The sequence below is a fragment of the Microcebus murinus genome, chromosome 7 (assembly GCF_040939455.1).
Source record: "Microcebus murinus isolate Inina chromosome 7, M.murinus_Inina_mat1.0, whole genome shotgun sequence".
NCBI classification, from domain to species: Eukaryota; Metazoa; Chordata; class Mammalia; order Primates; family Cheirogaleidae; genus Microcebus; species Microcebus murinus.
In genome coordinates, this window is record NC_134110.1 from 45,191,727 (window position 1) to 45,208,435 (window position 16,709).

The 16,709-nt window shown below is 41.3% G+C and overlaps 1 protein-coding gene across 1 annotated transcript in view; it reads left to right on the forward strand.

Annotated features, from left to right (window-relative positions):
* SNTB1 (syntrophin beta 1) overlaps positions 1-16,709 on the forward strand; it is a 244,764-nt gene that overhangs the window by 211,418 nt on the left and 16,637 nt on the right. The window contains exon 4 of the mRNA XM_076005053.1: positions 885-1,024. Coding sequence (XP_075861168.1) covers positions 885-1,024 — 140 coding nt within the window. The remainder of the gene's footprint in view (positions 1-884; positions 1,025-16,709) is intronic.

Sequence of the window (16,709 nt, forward strand, 5' to 3'; positions counted from 1 at the left end):
GATGCTACTGGACTATGGCCTGTGTCTTGAGTGTTTTGAGCTAAAGCACTGTGTCTTGAGCCTGTGTCTTGAGCTAAAACATTGAGTTTTTCTAAAACGAGCATAAGGATCTATTCCAGGGGTCTATAGTTCAAATTTGGAGGCAGAGCATTTTCATTGCTGGAAGACCATTTAGGTCGTAAACACTGGGCCAAGGAAAATGGCTCATGAGATAAGATCCAAGCTACACAGACTCTGGATTAGGAGAGACTTTAAAGGTCATTTGGCCCAGTGATCCCTACTGATGCTTTAATCCTGTCACATCCATGCCAGCCAGGTCATCTCAGCCCTCGAGTTAAAGAATTATCTGTGGTGAATGGAACTGAACATTCAGCAGAACAAGAGAAATGTCAAGAAGGCGCCTGAATCATAGAACCCAAGACTCGGGGAAGAGGCTATGATGTTTCGCCCTGTCTGGGTAGACACTTGCCTCCATAGTACAGTTCTCAGAGCTTTGGGATATTTATTCAAAAACTTTAAAACCTTACCATAATAAAAAACAAACACACTGCACCGGAGAATCAGCTCGGAGTGCCTTTTCCCCCAAGCCTTTGCCTCCCACTATGAAGTAAAGATTCAGGGCTGACTGGCAGGTGAGGAACAGTGGCAGCTGGGCTGCTGCTTGGCTGTCCTGACTATATATCCCCAGGGCCCTTGAGACAACAGATATTTTCAAGAATCAGGAATCATGAGATCATGATTGGGTGCTTTCCATTTTGATTTTGTAACCTGAATCAAAAGACATTCCTGCTGTTAGGTCTATTGATTGGGGCGATTCCAACTTCTCTTTTCGAATCACCCTTTTCTCGGGCTGTTGTTCGACAGTTCTCTGCTTTCTGTTTCAGGTGCCAGGGGAGAGCGAGAAACAGTGGAAACCAGCCCTGGTTGTACTGACGGAGAAAGACCTTTTAATCTATGACAGCATGCCACGGAGGAAGGAAGCCTGGTTCAGCCCAGTTCACACATACCCTCTTCTTGCCACCAGGTAGCCATGGCCTTGGGTTTGGGTATGATATGTTTGCAGTTTGAAACTATTTTAATCAATTACAATTATTTCGACACATTATAATACTGCTTACTATTGCTGCAGGGGCTGAGAGCTCCTTAAGAATATAGCCACACATTTTTAGCCAGATAGGTTAATTGTCATATATGGCATCTATGGACAAACATGAGGCAACATAAAGACAAAGAACAAAATACTCATCCATCATTGAGAAACAGTGATACTTATGAAATGGTCCCAGTCTAGCCACCTTCCTGGGTCTCTATCTCATTCCCCTTGAAATGAACTAAACACATGAGTTTGCAGTCTTGAAGTCCAAGTAGAATCACCAAGCAAGAGTCTTCACTTGGTGGCACAAAAGAATGTCATATGGGGATGTCCCGCTGTGCTTTTTAAGGCATGCTCAGCATGAGATCCTGTAACAAGTTTTTCCTTAGTTATGTAAGGTTTCCTGTGGAAATGTGGCTGCCTGGATTTGTCTGTTTCTTAGGTCGTTCAATGCACATTTATTATTCATGTGAAATACAGTTGTTGTTTTTTTTAAAAAATCATTAAGATAATGATTGACATGTGAAAGTCTTTACATATCTAATGTATACAATTTGATTGATTTGGAGATAAGTATATAGCCTTGAAACTATCACCACAATCAATACCATAAACATATCCATCACCTCCAAAAATTTCCTCATGCCCTCTTTATTTTTTGTGATAAAAACACATAACATGAGATCTACCCTCTGAGCAAATTTTAAGTATGTAATACCATATTGCTAACTATAGGGACTATTTTATACAGTAGATCTTTAGAACTTACTCATTTTGCATGGCAGAAACTTAGTACCCTTTGCCCAGCACATCCCCATTTCCCCCTCCCCCAGTCCCTGGAAACCACCATTCTACTCTCTGCCTTTATGAATTGGACTATTTTAGATTCCTCATATAAATGGAATCATATAATATTTGTCCTAATGTGTCTGGGACATTTCACTTAGCATAATGTCCTTCAGGTTCATCCATGTTGTCAAACATAGCAGGATCCCTTTCTTTTTTAAGGCTAATTAATATTTATTAGTATATAAATACCACATTTTCTTTGTCTATTCATCTCTGGATGGACATTTGGAGGCATCACGACTTCCTGATTTCAAGATATATTACAAAACTATAGTAATCAAAACTGTATGGTACTAGCCTAAAAACATATAGACCAATAGAACAGAGAACCTAGAAATAAATTCACCCATTTATGGTCAACTGATCTTTGACAAGGGTGCTAGGAATACATAATGGAGAAAGGACAGTCTCTTCAATAAAATAGTGCTGGGAAAATTGGATATCCACATGCAAAAAATGAAATTAAACACATATATGTATTCAAAAATCAACTCAAAGTAGATTACAGATTAAAACACAAACCCTGAAATCATAAAATTCCTAGAAGAAAAAATAGGGGAAAATCTTAACATTGGCCTTGACAATGATTTCTTAGCTATGTCATCAAAAGCACAGGCAATAAAAGCAAAAATATATAAATGGGATTAAGTCAAACTAACAGGCTTTTGCATGGCAAAGGAAACAATCCCCAAAAGGTAAAGGAAACCTATGGAATTGTAGAAAAGATCTGCGAACCATATATGTGATAAAGATCTAATATCCAGAATATATAAGGATGTCCTATATCTCAATAGCAAAACCCCAAAGAACTCAATTTAAAAATGAACAAAGAACCTGCATAGACATTTCTTCAAAGAAGGCATACAAATAGCCAACAGGTAATATGAAAAGGTGCTCGATATCACTAATCATCAGGAAAATGCAATCAGAACCATAGCGACATATCATCTTATATCTGTTAAGATGGCTATTATCAAAAAGACAAATGATAACAAGTGTTGGTGAGGATGTGGAAAAAAGGAAACACTTGCACATCGTTGGTAGGAATGTAAAATGCTACAGCCACTCTGGAAAACATCATGGGGATTCCTCCAAAACTTAAAAATAGAACTACCATATGAGCTAGCAATCCCACTTCTGGGAATATATCCAAAAAAATTTCAATCAGGGTTTCAAAGAGATACCTACACTCCCATGTCCATTGCAGCTTTATTCACAGTAGCCAAGACATGAAATACAGTCTTAAAGCATCATATCCTTGTCCCTTTCTTTGAAGGAATATAGCCTGAGAACAAAAGTGACTCAAACCTGAATCTTGCCTTCAAGCTGCTGACAATTCCCAGACTCAACTCCTGTTGCCAGCTGTATGCACTTTGTGACAATGGGCTATTTTCATTCCTTCTGTGCCTGTTTTTCTTTGCCTATAATTTACCCATGCTAACTTAATGTTTGTGGCCTTCCTGACCTGGTGCTTGGCAGTATTGGGCCCTCACTTGTCTGTTGAATGAATTATTGAACAATGTGGGACAAGCTCTGGAAAGAATTTAGTCCCGTGGTTTGGTCCAACAGACAAAGCATAGTGGACTGAGGTCTGGGGGGCATCTGTCCTGAGCAAGAGATGGACAGAAATAAGATGGGTTCCCAGTTCTGGAAACTAAGGTGCCAAACAGGTTATAGTCAAGGCTCAGATGCAGGAAGAAGAATGAGACCCAGCAGCAGAGCACGAAGTATTAATAACACAAGATTAAATGACAACTGTGAATGGAGCTGAAACTTCTGAAAAATCCTTCTTACTTCCAGTCATGATTGATAATGCAGACCAGCAAAGGTGACCTAAAGCTGGAAATTATTAGCCCCAGCAGTGAATAGAGGAGATTTTCAGGGGCTAGGAACCAGGCCTAGATCACTTAAAAAAATAAAATAATAGGTAATTTAATTTTTGAGCCTCTAAGCTTCAAAATCTTTAATAGAATCACTATTTAATGTACAATACAGCATTATAATAAAACCTCAATAATCAGAATCTAAACATCCTTAAATGTTCATACAACGATTCAGGCTACGTCTTGGGGCCCATTCAAATGCAGCTCAATTGCTATTGCTTTCTGCAATTTATATTAATAATACATCCACAGTCTTCATCCAGGGACAATGATTTTCAGATTCTGAGACATTTCCACAGCTGAAACCAAAGAAGGATTAGGCCACAGTCACTGTATTCCAGTTACTAAGAAGGCAAGTTGGACTCAGTCCTCTTGAAATGATTTTCAGAAACAAATGTTGAAATAAGGTAGAATTTCTAGAACTCCGAAACAACATGAAAATAAAATTAACTCCAGTACATAGTTTTCTTTGTCTTTCTTTCTTTCTTTTTTAAAAAATAATTTGGTCCTTTTATTCTTTATTTATTTAGAGACAAGGTCTTGCCCAGGCTAGAGTTAGAGTGTAGTAGGGTCATCATAGCTCACTGCAATCACTGCAATTCAAAACTCCTGGGTTCAAACAGCCCTCCTGCTTCAGCCTCCCACGTAGCTAGTACTACAGTTGTGTGCCACTATGCCTGGCTAATTTTTCCTTTTTTTTTTTTTTTTTGTAGAGATGGGAGGTGGTGGTGGTGGGGGTCACTATGTTGCTCAGGCTGGTCTTGAACTCCTGGCCTCAAGCAGTCCTCCTTCCTCAGCCTCCCAAAATGCTGAGATTACAGGCATGAGTCACTGCACCTGGCCCACAGCTTTCTCCCTGCAGTTTCTGGGCATTCTGACCAATAAAGACAGCTTTTTCATTCATTCATTCATTCATTCATTCATTCATTCATTCATTCATCAACATTTATAATTCATCTACTGTGTGCCAGGCAGAAGTTATTAATATAATTGGGGCAAGAGATAAAGAGGTGAAAAAACTTCACACTTGTGAACCCCTCATTGCCACGCCACTCCACTCCATCCTGGAACAAAATGTATTGATGTGCGGGGATATGCAAGGAACCCTTGGGAGCAGAGATTGCAAAAAAATGCCTAACTCACAGTGAAAGTCATGTTTTTATTATTACTATTATTATTTATTTATTCAGGATGTTATGGGGGTACAAACATTTTGGTCACATGTAATGCTGTTTGCCCTGCCCTAGCCAGGGCTACAAGTGTGCCCCTCCCCCATACAGTGCGTTCCGCTTCCATCAGTTGTGGGTTTACCCCCCACCTCACCCACCAACCGGCACTCAGTGAGTATTACTACCACGTGAACTCCTTAGTGTTGGACGCAGGAAAAGAAAGTCATGTTTGAATCGAAGCCTGAGAGGACGCAACCGAGGAACAAGGGGTGGGAACCGGAGAGATGGGCGTGGCCATTCCAGGCCCAGGGGAGACGCATGCGCAGAGCTCATGCAGTGCTGGGGGCGGGGAGTCAGAGCACCAGAGTATGGCCTTGGGGGTTGAGGGGAATGATCAGAGACTTGCTAATTTCCCAGCGTTTAACACAAGTTACCTCCTACAGCTCTTGTAGCCTTCCTGCAAGGCCTATGTTAGGGTAGTATCTTACAGGTTAGGAACCTGGGGCTCAAAAGAGTAAAGAAATTCTCCCCAGGTTGTGTAGCTTCTAAGAGGCGAGGCAGGATTCTAGCTCCTGGGGCTGTGCGACCGCACACCTGTGCTTGGTACCGTTGGGGACTGGCACGGAATGGGGGGAAGACTTTTCATTATATGTCCTTTTGTGCCCTTTGACGTTGGAACCACAGGGAACGGTAGGAGTCATTGGAGTTGGTTAAGAGTGATCTGGGAAGATATTTTTACGTTTGGTATCAAATAACAAATGTCCAAGGTGTAACTGCTGAATCCAAACAATTTTGCAGTGATCTCTATCCCATGGTAAAGAAGAAAAATAAATAAAAATAAAAACAAATTTCTGTGAGGACACAAAGTACTCTGCTGCTGGAAGAGAGAAGTTGCTTCCTCAGGAGTCACTATTTTTTTCTCGGCTTTCCTGTGGTGTAAAGAGGTTCAGAACTGGGACTTCAAACCCTCAGGAAGACTTTGAAAGACTGAGAAAGGCTCTACCTTGGGTCTGGTTCTTCAGAGGCAGAACAGGAGACAAGGACTGATGTGGAAGTGAGTTATGAAGCAAGTGCTCCCAGGAAAGACCTGGAAGGGCAGAGGGGAAGGACAGGCAGAGGGGGAATCCAAGGGAGGGTGTGATTTCAGGCAGTCTTAGGAGCTTGAGAGTTGCACTGATCAACATGGTAGCCATTAGCCACATGGGAATATTTAAATTAATTATATTTAAATAACATTTAAAATTCAGTCCTCCAGACTCACTAGCCACATTTCAAGTGCTCAACAGTCACTTGTAGTTAGTGGCTTCCATTCTGGATGGCACAGATCTAAAACATTCCCATCACCACCAAAAGTTCTATGGGACAGCACTGACCTAGAGCATATAAATGACTCCTTCTTAGCTTGTCCTGACTCAGGCAAGTGACTGGACTTGTACCTTCCCACAGAAGCCTCTCAAAAGCTAAGGCTGCCCGTGGGGGTCTCAGCTCACAGGCTCTTCAGGCTTGTTTGCACAAGCAGGAAGGTCCTGGGTGTGAGCCCTTAAAAGCAAAGGCCCCAGAAGGAGGGGAAGGTGTGCAGAAACAGTAAGGGATCTGAGGAGGTTTGGGTGGGGCACTGAAGATATCTGTCACAGGCTCACAGGTGACAAGGATGCCGGGTCTGGGCTATAAGCAAAGCACATGAATAGCTTAAACCCATAAGCCTGCATACGATGTGGAAATAGGAAATGGAAGCCCCTTCAGTGCGTAACTGGTGTCAGTTAGAACAGAAGATGCAGCATTTAAAAAATCAATGTCTACCATCTAAATGTACAGGAGATCCAGGTAGAATTCTCTTTCCAACTCACTGTCCTGCTCCCAAATTACCCAGCCTAACCACTAAACTGCAGAATGAAACTTTATTATATATGTATCCTAGCCCTATGAGGAATGATAAAATTAGGCCTATAAAGATGACCCTGAGCCCCAGCTGGTAGCCTGTGAGGCAGATGATGTCCAGGATGCTGAGATGGCAGTGGCTGTTCCTTCTTTCTTCATTGCCTCAAGCTAGTAGGTAACCATTTGCCTGCTCTGGGCAGCAGCCAGAAATGCAAGAGTTGGGAGTTTCCATCCTAGGCTTCCTCCCTCCAGAAGTGGACTTAGCCCCAGACTAATCATCGCCCCCCCTCCCTGCATCAGAGTCCTTATCTGTTAAACGCCCTAGGTAGAATGTCCTTGTCTCCGAAGCCAAGGGGAAAATATACTCTGGTAACACAGGTTTTTAGCCGACCTTTTGGCTTGAGCATGAACCAGGACCAAAGCAACAGCTTGGTTGCTTTGGTCCTGGTCAGCTTCTCTCCAAGTCCCTGTGGTTGTACATAGAAAAAGACTTTTGAAAAACAAACAATGAAAAAAAAAGTCCCCTGCCTTCCCTGTGCAATGGTGCTGGGGAAATGTAGCCTCTTTGCAGCTCCACGTTGGGCTTCCCAGCGAGTCGCTGTGGGAGGCAGGGTTCCAGGTGGAAGGCTGGGCTGAGGCTGTTGGTTTCTGGCAGAGGGGTCCCTGCCAGAAGTGGTAGCAGTCAAAGGGAAACAGAATCCTTCCATTGCAGAAGTTACCCCAGAACTTCCATTGGCCACTTCCCTAGCCACTTACTTAAGTTCATCAAGTGGCTCCTTTACTTCCCATGTGTTGTATGTTCCATGCAGTCTCATGTGGCCCTGCATCCTTTGTATATGACCACTTGGGCATGTAGCCTATCTAGTAGCATTATTTGTCTTTGTATATTTCTAAAGAAGAAGGGGAGCCATGTCTTTTTAAAATTTATTTTTTAAATCTTTTATTGAGTTTTAATTCATAAATAGTAATATGCAGAAATCTCAAAATTACAGCATAGTTAAATTTTTACTTATGGATATAGAGCCATGTCTTTTAAAATTTTATTATAGGGTGTCTACTAATTAATCATCCTGGGTGGTATTATCAAGAAAGCCATGGTAATAACCATTTTTAAAATCGATCAAGCTGGTAACAAACCAGTTAACAAACCATGCCAGTCCTGTGGGGCATACAGCAAGGCGAAGTGCTGCAGGTGGATTCTATCAGGGTTTGCAACCCTTGTCTAGTGTAAGAATCACCTGACTGCTTATTAAGATTCAGGTCCTCAGGACCATGCCTTGGCTATTCTGGGTTAGTAGGCTAGGTGTCTGTTTTTAACAATTATCAGGCAAATGTACTCAAAGTTACCACTTTTAACCCTGACAAGCCTATGAAGTTAAGGTTTTATTCTTATATTCATAGATAAGTAAACTGAGGAATGATTAATAAGAGGGTAAGAGGATGTACAGTCAGACAACTAGTAAGAGATGGACCAGAGATTCTGATTCTACCTCTGTTTCTTAACTACTATTCTATGCAGCCTCTGTAGAGCATGTCCTTACTTCCTAGAGTTTCAATGGCTCTTTGAATTTGCTGAGTGTATCTTGTAAATCTTTCCCCTCCTGACCACTTAAGCCTGCAGTAAGTGGCCACCGATTCCAATTAACAATGGAGGAAAGTGTTATCCCAGATCACACAAAGTGAGGACAGAGTTGTGAACAGTATCAGAAACCTTCAGTTTCTACCCATGGCATACCCAGCAGCATGAGTACTACTTGGAAATTTGTTAAACAAGCAAATTTTCAGTCCCACTCCAGACCAATTGAATCAGAATCTCTGGGGGTGGAGCCCAGGCCATCTGTGATGTAAGGGGCTCTCCAGGTGTTTCTGAGAACCACTGGTTTAGAAGACTATGCACTGCTACTCCCCATTCTCCCAGGATTTGTGTTATCTCAGTCCACTGGGGCTGCTATAACAAAATACCTTAGACTGGGTAATTTATAAATAAAAGAAACTTACTTCCTACAGTTTTAGAGGCTGGGAAGTACAAGATCAAGGTGCCAGCAGATTCCATATCTGGTAAAGCCACATTCTCGACTCCATAGATGGTGTCTGGTGCTGCATCCTCACATGGCGGCAGGACAGAAGGACAAAAGAAGGGACTGACTGCCTGAGCCTTTTTATAAGGGCACTAAGCCCATTCATGAGGTCAGGCCCTCGTGACCTAATCACCTATAAGGGCCCCACCTCTTAATACTATTGCCCAGGGGATTCAGTTTCAACATGAATTTGGAAGGACACAAACATTCAAATCACAGCATCGTGGGAGGGGAACTCCACAGCAAGAATGTGGTTCTTTTTTCCCTGTGGTCTGTCACAAGCGCCATTTTGCCTCATCTTGTGATGACCACTGATTGATCAGTTCAAAGGCTGTCCTGGCTCCAGGTCCTCACAGAATCAGCTGCAGCTCCTAAAATGCAACATACTGCTGCCCTTCCATCTCACTGAGATGGTCTTCTAGCATTTTCATTGGCATTTTGCACTCTTTCTTTGTTTCACTCTTTCTTTACAGACTATTGTGTCACATGGATACTCCAGAGCATAAGTTCTGGAAACTTGACAACCTGGCTCCAAATCCTAGCTTTGCTACATACCGACTTTGGACCATTGGGCAAGTTTTGTAATCTCTTGTTGCCGCATGTCTCTCGTGTGTAATATGTGTACCCACCTAACAGAGCTATTCTAAGGGTTGCAATATAAAGTGTTTGGAATAGTGCTTGACACATGGTAAGTGCTAAATAAATTTAGTTATTATTATGCTAACTCTTAACTCCTTCTCTATTTGGGGGTTTATAAGTACATTGGCTACATTTTTTAAACAACTCCATCACACTGAAAATTTGTGACCGACTAAAATTCACAGGTCATCATCATAGCACTTTCTAAAAAGCTTTTAAAATCTTATTAGCAAAAACTAAAAATAAAAAAGTAAGCAAATAAAAAGTCTCAAAAAATATGTCCTTAAAGAATGGGAAACAATCACATTTGCTGGTAGAGAGGAAAAACTGTATTTCACCATATTGGATTTGAGACCTGGGTTCGTGCCCCAGTTTGATTATGACTATTAAAATATGATGACGGAATTAGTCAACCAAATAATATACTATAGACTGGATGGCTTAAGCAACAGAAATTTATTTTCTCACAATTCTAGAGGCTGGAAGTCCCAAGATTAGCTGCCAGCCAGCGTGGTCAGTTTCTGGTGCGGGCCCTCTTCCTGGGATGGACACCCTCTTTCTGTGTCTTCGCATGACCTCTTCTTTGTGTGTGCATGGAGAGAGAATGTGAGCTCTCTGGTGTGATTTCTTAGGAGGACACTAATCCTATCATATCAGGGCCCCACATTTAACCTTAATTAGCTCCTTAAAGGCCCTGTCTCCAAATACAGTCACACTGGAGGTTAGGGCTTCAACACAAGACTTGGGGTGGGGAGACACAATTAAGTCCATAGCAATGACATATTATACAGCCTTATTTAGCATAATGCCTGGCACAACATACTTCCCTGTTGGTACCCTCTCTTTCCCGTAGCAGTACTGGAGGGCCTTGTTCAGAATGTCAGAGGCAGTCTCTTGCCTTGCACAAGAAGATCTGGCTGGGACTGTAGCCAGTAGGAAACAGGTTTCCTCTAAATCGAGTTACTCCTCAGACAGTTGATAGCTGATTTGTTTATTTGTTTGGGTTTTTCTTTTTAGGCCCAGGCACATCTAATTTATATTTTTCTGGAAGATGAAAATTTGATTGTGTTTAATAGCAGTGGCACCAGAAGCTCACAACATGTTCTTGGTGTCGACTGCCATGCAGGGAAGTTTATGAGCAGTTGTGTCATCTCTCCCGTTGACACACTTCGACGGTGCCCTGTGCATCGATGGTGCGATTTATGGCCGTGCACTCAGGAAGTTTGCAAACATGTTGTAATTTTAGTGATTCTCATCCCTCAGCTTTTTATGAGTCCTTGGGAAAACATTTTTTGCTTAGCCAAAGTATATTTGATATTGCTGAAGATTAAAAAAAAAGGTACGTGTGCCCAAATGGAGTAAGAGCGTTGGTTTTTTGTCACTGTCATCATAATTAGCAAAGAAATGGGTCTACAGAGAGCAGGGATTAAGGTTGCAATATTGCTGGAATTGTAGAGGAGGTTTAACCCAGAAATTCTGCACACCCAGTCCCAGTGGATGGCAGAAGTTTCAGAGACACAGAGCTGGTAAAAACAGTGACGCTGCTCTGAGCCCAGCTTGCTGGCCTGTGGGCCAGAAAGACAGGCGTGGGGTAGTCTTGAAAGGGGAACTGTGTACTTCTGTACTCCCGTGTCACTTGTGAGCCAAGGATGCTGCACATTTCTACTAAATGTGACGGGTAATTTGGGGTGCCTAAGGAACTAACCTGTTTCTAAGTGCTAAAAGTAGTTGCTGCCTCAGGCCAGCCTCAGAAATTTTAGGAACTCTTTTCTCTAGGGAAGTCTGGCCAACTGCATTTGCCAAACATTAAATCACAGTCGGTCTGTGGTTTTCATGCTAAGCCTGCGAGGCATCCTCACTCATAGGGGATGTGGGCATATCCCCATGGGTATTCCCTGGGGTGGCATCAAAGGGTCTATATGCTCAAAGGTCTGTACCCTGTCAGACCGAAAACTGTGAAGTTTCCCTTCCACATGCTGCCATCCCATTTGTCCCTGTAACCCGGTGCTCTCACTAGCTGTTGGCATCCAGTCCTCCCTCCTGCTAACCCTGAGTCCCTCAGGATTGGTGGGTGAGAGATAAGCAGAGTGAGGAGGCCCATGGACTTTGGAATCAGACAGACCGGGAGTCGAATCCTGAGACATCCACTCACAATGTGACCTTGGGCAAAATATCATTCTCTCAGAATTTGAGTCTAGTCTTCTGAATGAAAGAGCCAACAATATCTTCTCCATACAGGTATTGATAGGACTGATTTAGATAATGGTAATTTACGTAACTGCTAAGCATATGACTGAGACATGGTAAGAGATGGGTGAATGTTAGAGACTGCTAAGATCAGAGAAAATAATTTAAAGTACGGAAAACTAGTAAGTAATTTCACATATTTGACTGTATAAGTAACACTGGATTTTATCAGGAACTAATCTTAAATCAAAGTCATCGAGCTGAGGTTAATGAAGAGTCGCTGGCTTTTTGGAGGGACTAGGGAGGGTGGCATGGAGGTGGGGAGACTGGAATACCTGAGCTCAGGGCACAGAGCTGTCTCGGGATGCCACTTGTGACAACACTGCAGGAGGAGGCCTGTGGATGGCTCCCTTCTTGGGACAGGAATGTTCAGTTCAATTCAAAAAACTTTTAACAGGTTCCTGTTATTGGCCAACATTGTGGTCAGGGCTAATGGTAGAACAATAAAAAAAAAAAGGCAAAATATGAGAGATGTAAAAAAAAAACCAAGTGTTGTAAGAGCTGACTGCTCAGGTTATTTGCTCATGATTTTATTTTTCCAGTAAGATAAGACTAATTTTAGTTGTTATTACTTTACATGGAGAAGTTCTTGAAGATCTTTTTGTAATTCTATACACACCGTGGCATATGTTGAACTAATTAAACCATAGATAGGACAAGGGAATATGTGTGAGTTAATTAGAAGATTTGAAAATTTTATTTAAAAATTACAGCTCTAAGCCAGGTGTAGTGGCACACACCTATAGTCCCAGCTACTTGGGAGGCTGAGGACAGGGGAAATCACTTGAGGCCAGGGGTTCAAAGCCAGCCTGGGCAACATTGCAAGGCCCCATCTCAATATATATATATATATATATATATATATATATATATATATATATATATATATATATATATATATATATAGCTCTAAGAGTGCTAAATAATAATAATAATAAAAAAACAACAGTTCATTTCAAAGGAAAAATTTCCGAAGGCATTGGACTATCATACCATGAGAATTCCATTAGATTATAATTATAAATCTCATTTACCTCTGGAGAAAAGCAGCACATGGATAAAGTAAACCCATGGACCTGAAGTCTTCATTATACTCTTTCCCTTTGGTTTCCTTCCCGTCTTATTGTTGTTGAACTAGAAAGAGTAATGGAGAGAGTATCCCTGTGCGATGGAAAGAGAATGGACTCTGTAGTCCTATGGACCTGGGTTCAAATTCTGGACACTGAGATTCTGAGCAGCTACTTTACTGCATAGAACCTGGGATTCCTTGTTCATAAAGTGGAGCTCATAATACTACTTTCAAAGAGCTGTGTGGAAACTAAATGAGATGATACATGAACACACCCTTTCACATGGGAACATCCACTGTCCGCCTTCATGCTACTGCTGGCAGTTGGTCATAACAGGTCATGAGGCCATGGAGAAAGATATGGAGGACAGCCATTTGTTTCTCAAAATTCACCTGGATAATGCCTCCAAATAGTCAAGAATTGGCTCCAAGCTGCTCCTGCATTAAGTTGATCTTTGCTTATAATCAATATCCTTCAATAATATCAACTTTCTAAAAGATGGGACCTTGCTTGACTTTCACCACCATATTCATATGAAAGAAGTTTAGAAGATAAAAATGAGGCAAATGACTGGCTATTTCTAGCTGGGAGGAAATGGGGGCTGGGCAGGTCCTGGGAAGCCTCTCCCACCTGACAATTTGGTACTTGTTAGTGATTCTCTGCCCCTCACTTCTTTCCTAGAGGGTCTGTTGACTGCCAGGCTCCATTAGGAGTGGCCAATGGATGGAAGCATTCAAGTTCAACAGAACCATTTAAGGGATCTGGCCAGTTGCTTCTTTCCTTCTTCGTCTTCTTCTTCTTCTCTCTCTCTCTCTCTTTTTTTTTTTTTTTTTTTTGTTTGTTTGGTGGCTTGCATTGTGGCATCTGCTGGGAGATGCTAATTACAGCAATTCAGTAAAATGAGGATGTAATATTGCTTAGCAACCCAGTTACCTAATATGTAATTTCACTAATTTGGCTGAATCTGTGTGCTACAACTGTTTTTGTTTTAATTAAGGATATTAATAATAATGTTTTTGTATGGAACATTTTATGAAACATTCTCTAATACCTCTCTAGAATTAAATTGATGCGTAAGCATTTCTTATGAGACAGGGTTTTTTTTGTTTTTTTTTCTCAAAACCAGTCAGGCTAAGGGGCATATCTGGGATCCAGAAACAGTATGTAATTCAGTACCTCCATTGTTGGTAGAGAGAAAAACACTTGGCTTGATCTCCTGCAGGAATGAGCTCCTCTAAGTCTTGCACGAGGTCTGTGCTGAAAGTGGTCTTACCATACAGCCAGTCTGAGCCTTATGGAATCTGCCATTTTGGGCATTTGAAGTAATTTTATGACATTTTATATTTTCTCTTTATCTGGTTTAGGGACCCATTATGTACAATTCTTTAAATTGGATCCATGCTGGCCATGAATAAGAAATCTTAAAGACTTTCACTTTTTTGGAAAAATTGTCAACTTCTACCCCCTAGACTGAATAAGCTAACTCTAATTCCCTAAACTACCAAGGTGCTACTGAAACCACCAGTTGCTAAAGAAAAAACAGGAAATGGATGCTAGGCTATTCTCATAAAACATCTCATCCCACTCACCTTTCAAGATCACTCTTTTCCAGGGCTGAATTCACCTGGAAATTAGCAATAAGTGTGTATAAACCCAAGTTTTTTGGATTTAGCATTAGCTATCGCTTTGTGTGGCCAAGAAGGTGAGGTTAGGAGAGGAGTTGTAATAATAATAATAATAATAATAATAATAATCACAAACTTCTTGAACTTCATCCTCTTTGTATTCAAGCCATTCGTTTAGTCATTCACTTAAGAGGGATTTACTGAGTGCCTGCTATGTGCCTGGAACTGTTCTAGATGATAGGGATATAGCATCTAGATAGAGAATAATCTAGATGATAGATTATTAGATAATCTATCAGATTATCTAATAGAGAATAATCAAATAATTCTTGCCCTAATCAAACTTGTATTCTAATGATAATAAAGGCTATATATAGCCTCTATATATTATGTAGGCTATATATATAGGCTATAGTAGGCTATATATATATCCTACAATATATTCTGTACCAAGCACTGTTCTATGAAGTATTCATATTTGAATTCATTTAATCTTCACAATATAACCATGAGGCAGGCATATTATTATCCCCAGTGTGGATGGAGTTGAGAAAAATGAGACATGGAGAGTTTAAGAAACTTGCCAAGGTCACATAATAAGGGCAGAGCTGGGATTTGAATCCAGATATCTGACTACTGCTCTACCTTCTCACACCTTCATTCTGTTGCCCCTCTCTTATATTAAATGGTCCTATTCATTTTTATACTTATCCACCCTCCTGGCTAATAGGCAATGTAAAATCTTGCTGGGGTTTGTGGCTTTGCTTCCAACCATGGGAATGTGTATCTGAATTTTGTAACCAACCAATTTTTTGTAAGGAACAAAGCATGTCCTTGGGCTTCTCAAGCAGTTTCAGATAATACGTGGAAATTGGGTGTGAATTGCAGCTTGAAGCCTATCCCAGGGTGCCAGTATTTTTTTCTGGTTGGATAAGAAAGTTATCTTCTCTTGAGAGACAGCATTTTCTTGGTTGCTATAATTTAGTCCCTGACGCAGATAAGAGACAGATGGTCACATTTTTCAGGATACACAAATAGCATAAAATGTAAAATAATTAAAAGATAAATAATAGCTATTTCAGAGCCCCCTGGGACTGCAGATCCAGACAGATCTTTGGGAAGGATCTTGGGAGGAATGTAAAAAAACTGTTCCTGGCAGAATGGGAAAAACTCAGGCAGACAAATTTTAGCACTAACTTTTTCAAGTGTCCAAATGATGACTTTTAAAATCTTAATGTCCAGCTGACATTTACTTGGCACCTGTTCCCAGAGTCTGGCTACAGTAATGTGTTCCCAAGTGTGATCTTCAAGTAAACAGCCCATTAGGAGGTCCTTTCACTGGCCCCAAATGTCAGAGTATTTCAAAATAGATCAATTTTGTGTGTGTGTGTGTGTGTGTGTGTGTATACCTTGCTTCACAAAATTGAATTCACATTTTAAAAACTTTTTGAAAAACTTGTATTCATGCAGTTATCCAGCCAACATATATTGAACACCTGCCATGTGTCATGTAGAGAGCTAGACACCATGGAATCAATGAGACAGGAATCCAACCTCCTCTCCTGAAAGGGAACAAGGTTTAGTAAGGGAGAAGAGGTGGTAATGATGCAGCAGTGGGGTGCTGGGTTGATAATGACATGTGGGAATACCGAAAAGGGCCACTCACCTCCAGGAGATCAGATAGTGATATGCTTGGTCATGAGCTCCACTAGATCACTTTGCTGTCAACAGCAGATGTGTTTCTCCCAGCATCTTCTTACCCAGGAGCTATCAACTTTGACACATGAGCAACAACCCCTATTGGCTGCCAGCTGACGCAGTCTCAGCCTTACTGGAAGGGCTCCTATCTCATCTTAGCTTCCCAAGAAGCAAATAATCTATTCCAAGTGTGATTCTCCCCAGATGGGCCAAGGTCTAGGGGTGGCTTTTGAGGGAAGAACACTCTCTAACATTTCTGGGAAGTCAATGACCAGCCCATGCTTGACCTTTTTCTACTTTTTATAAGGACACAGCCTCATTGGAGTAAGGTCCCACTCTTAGGACCTCACTTAGCCTTTATTACCTGGGCTCTATTTCCAAATACAGTCACTGGGCTTCCACATGTGGATTCTATGGGGACACAATTCAGTCCCTAACAGTGCTCCATAAATATTTGTTGGATGTATCAGTTAGTGAATG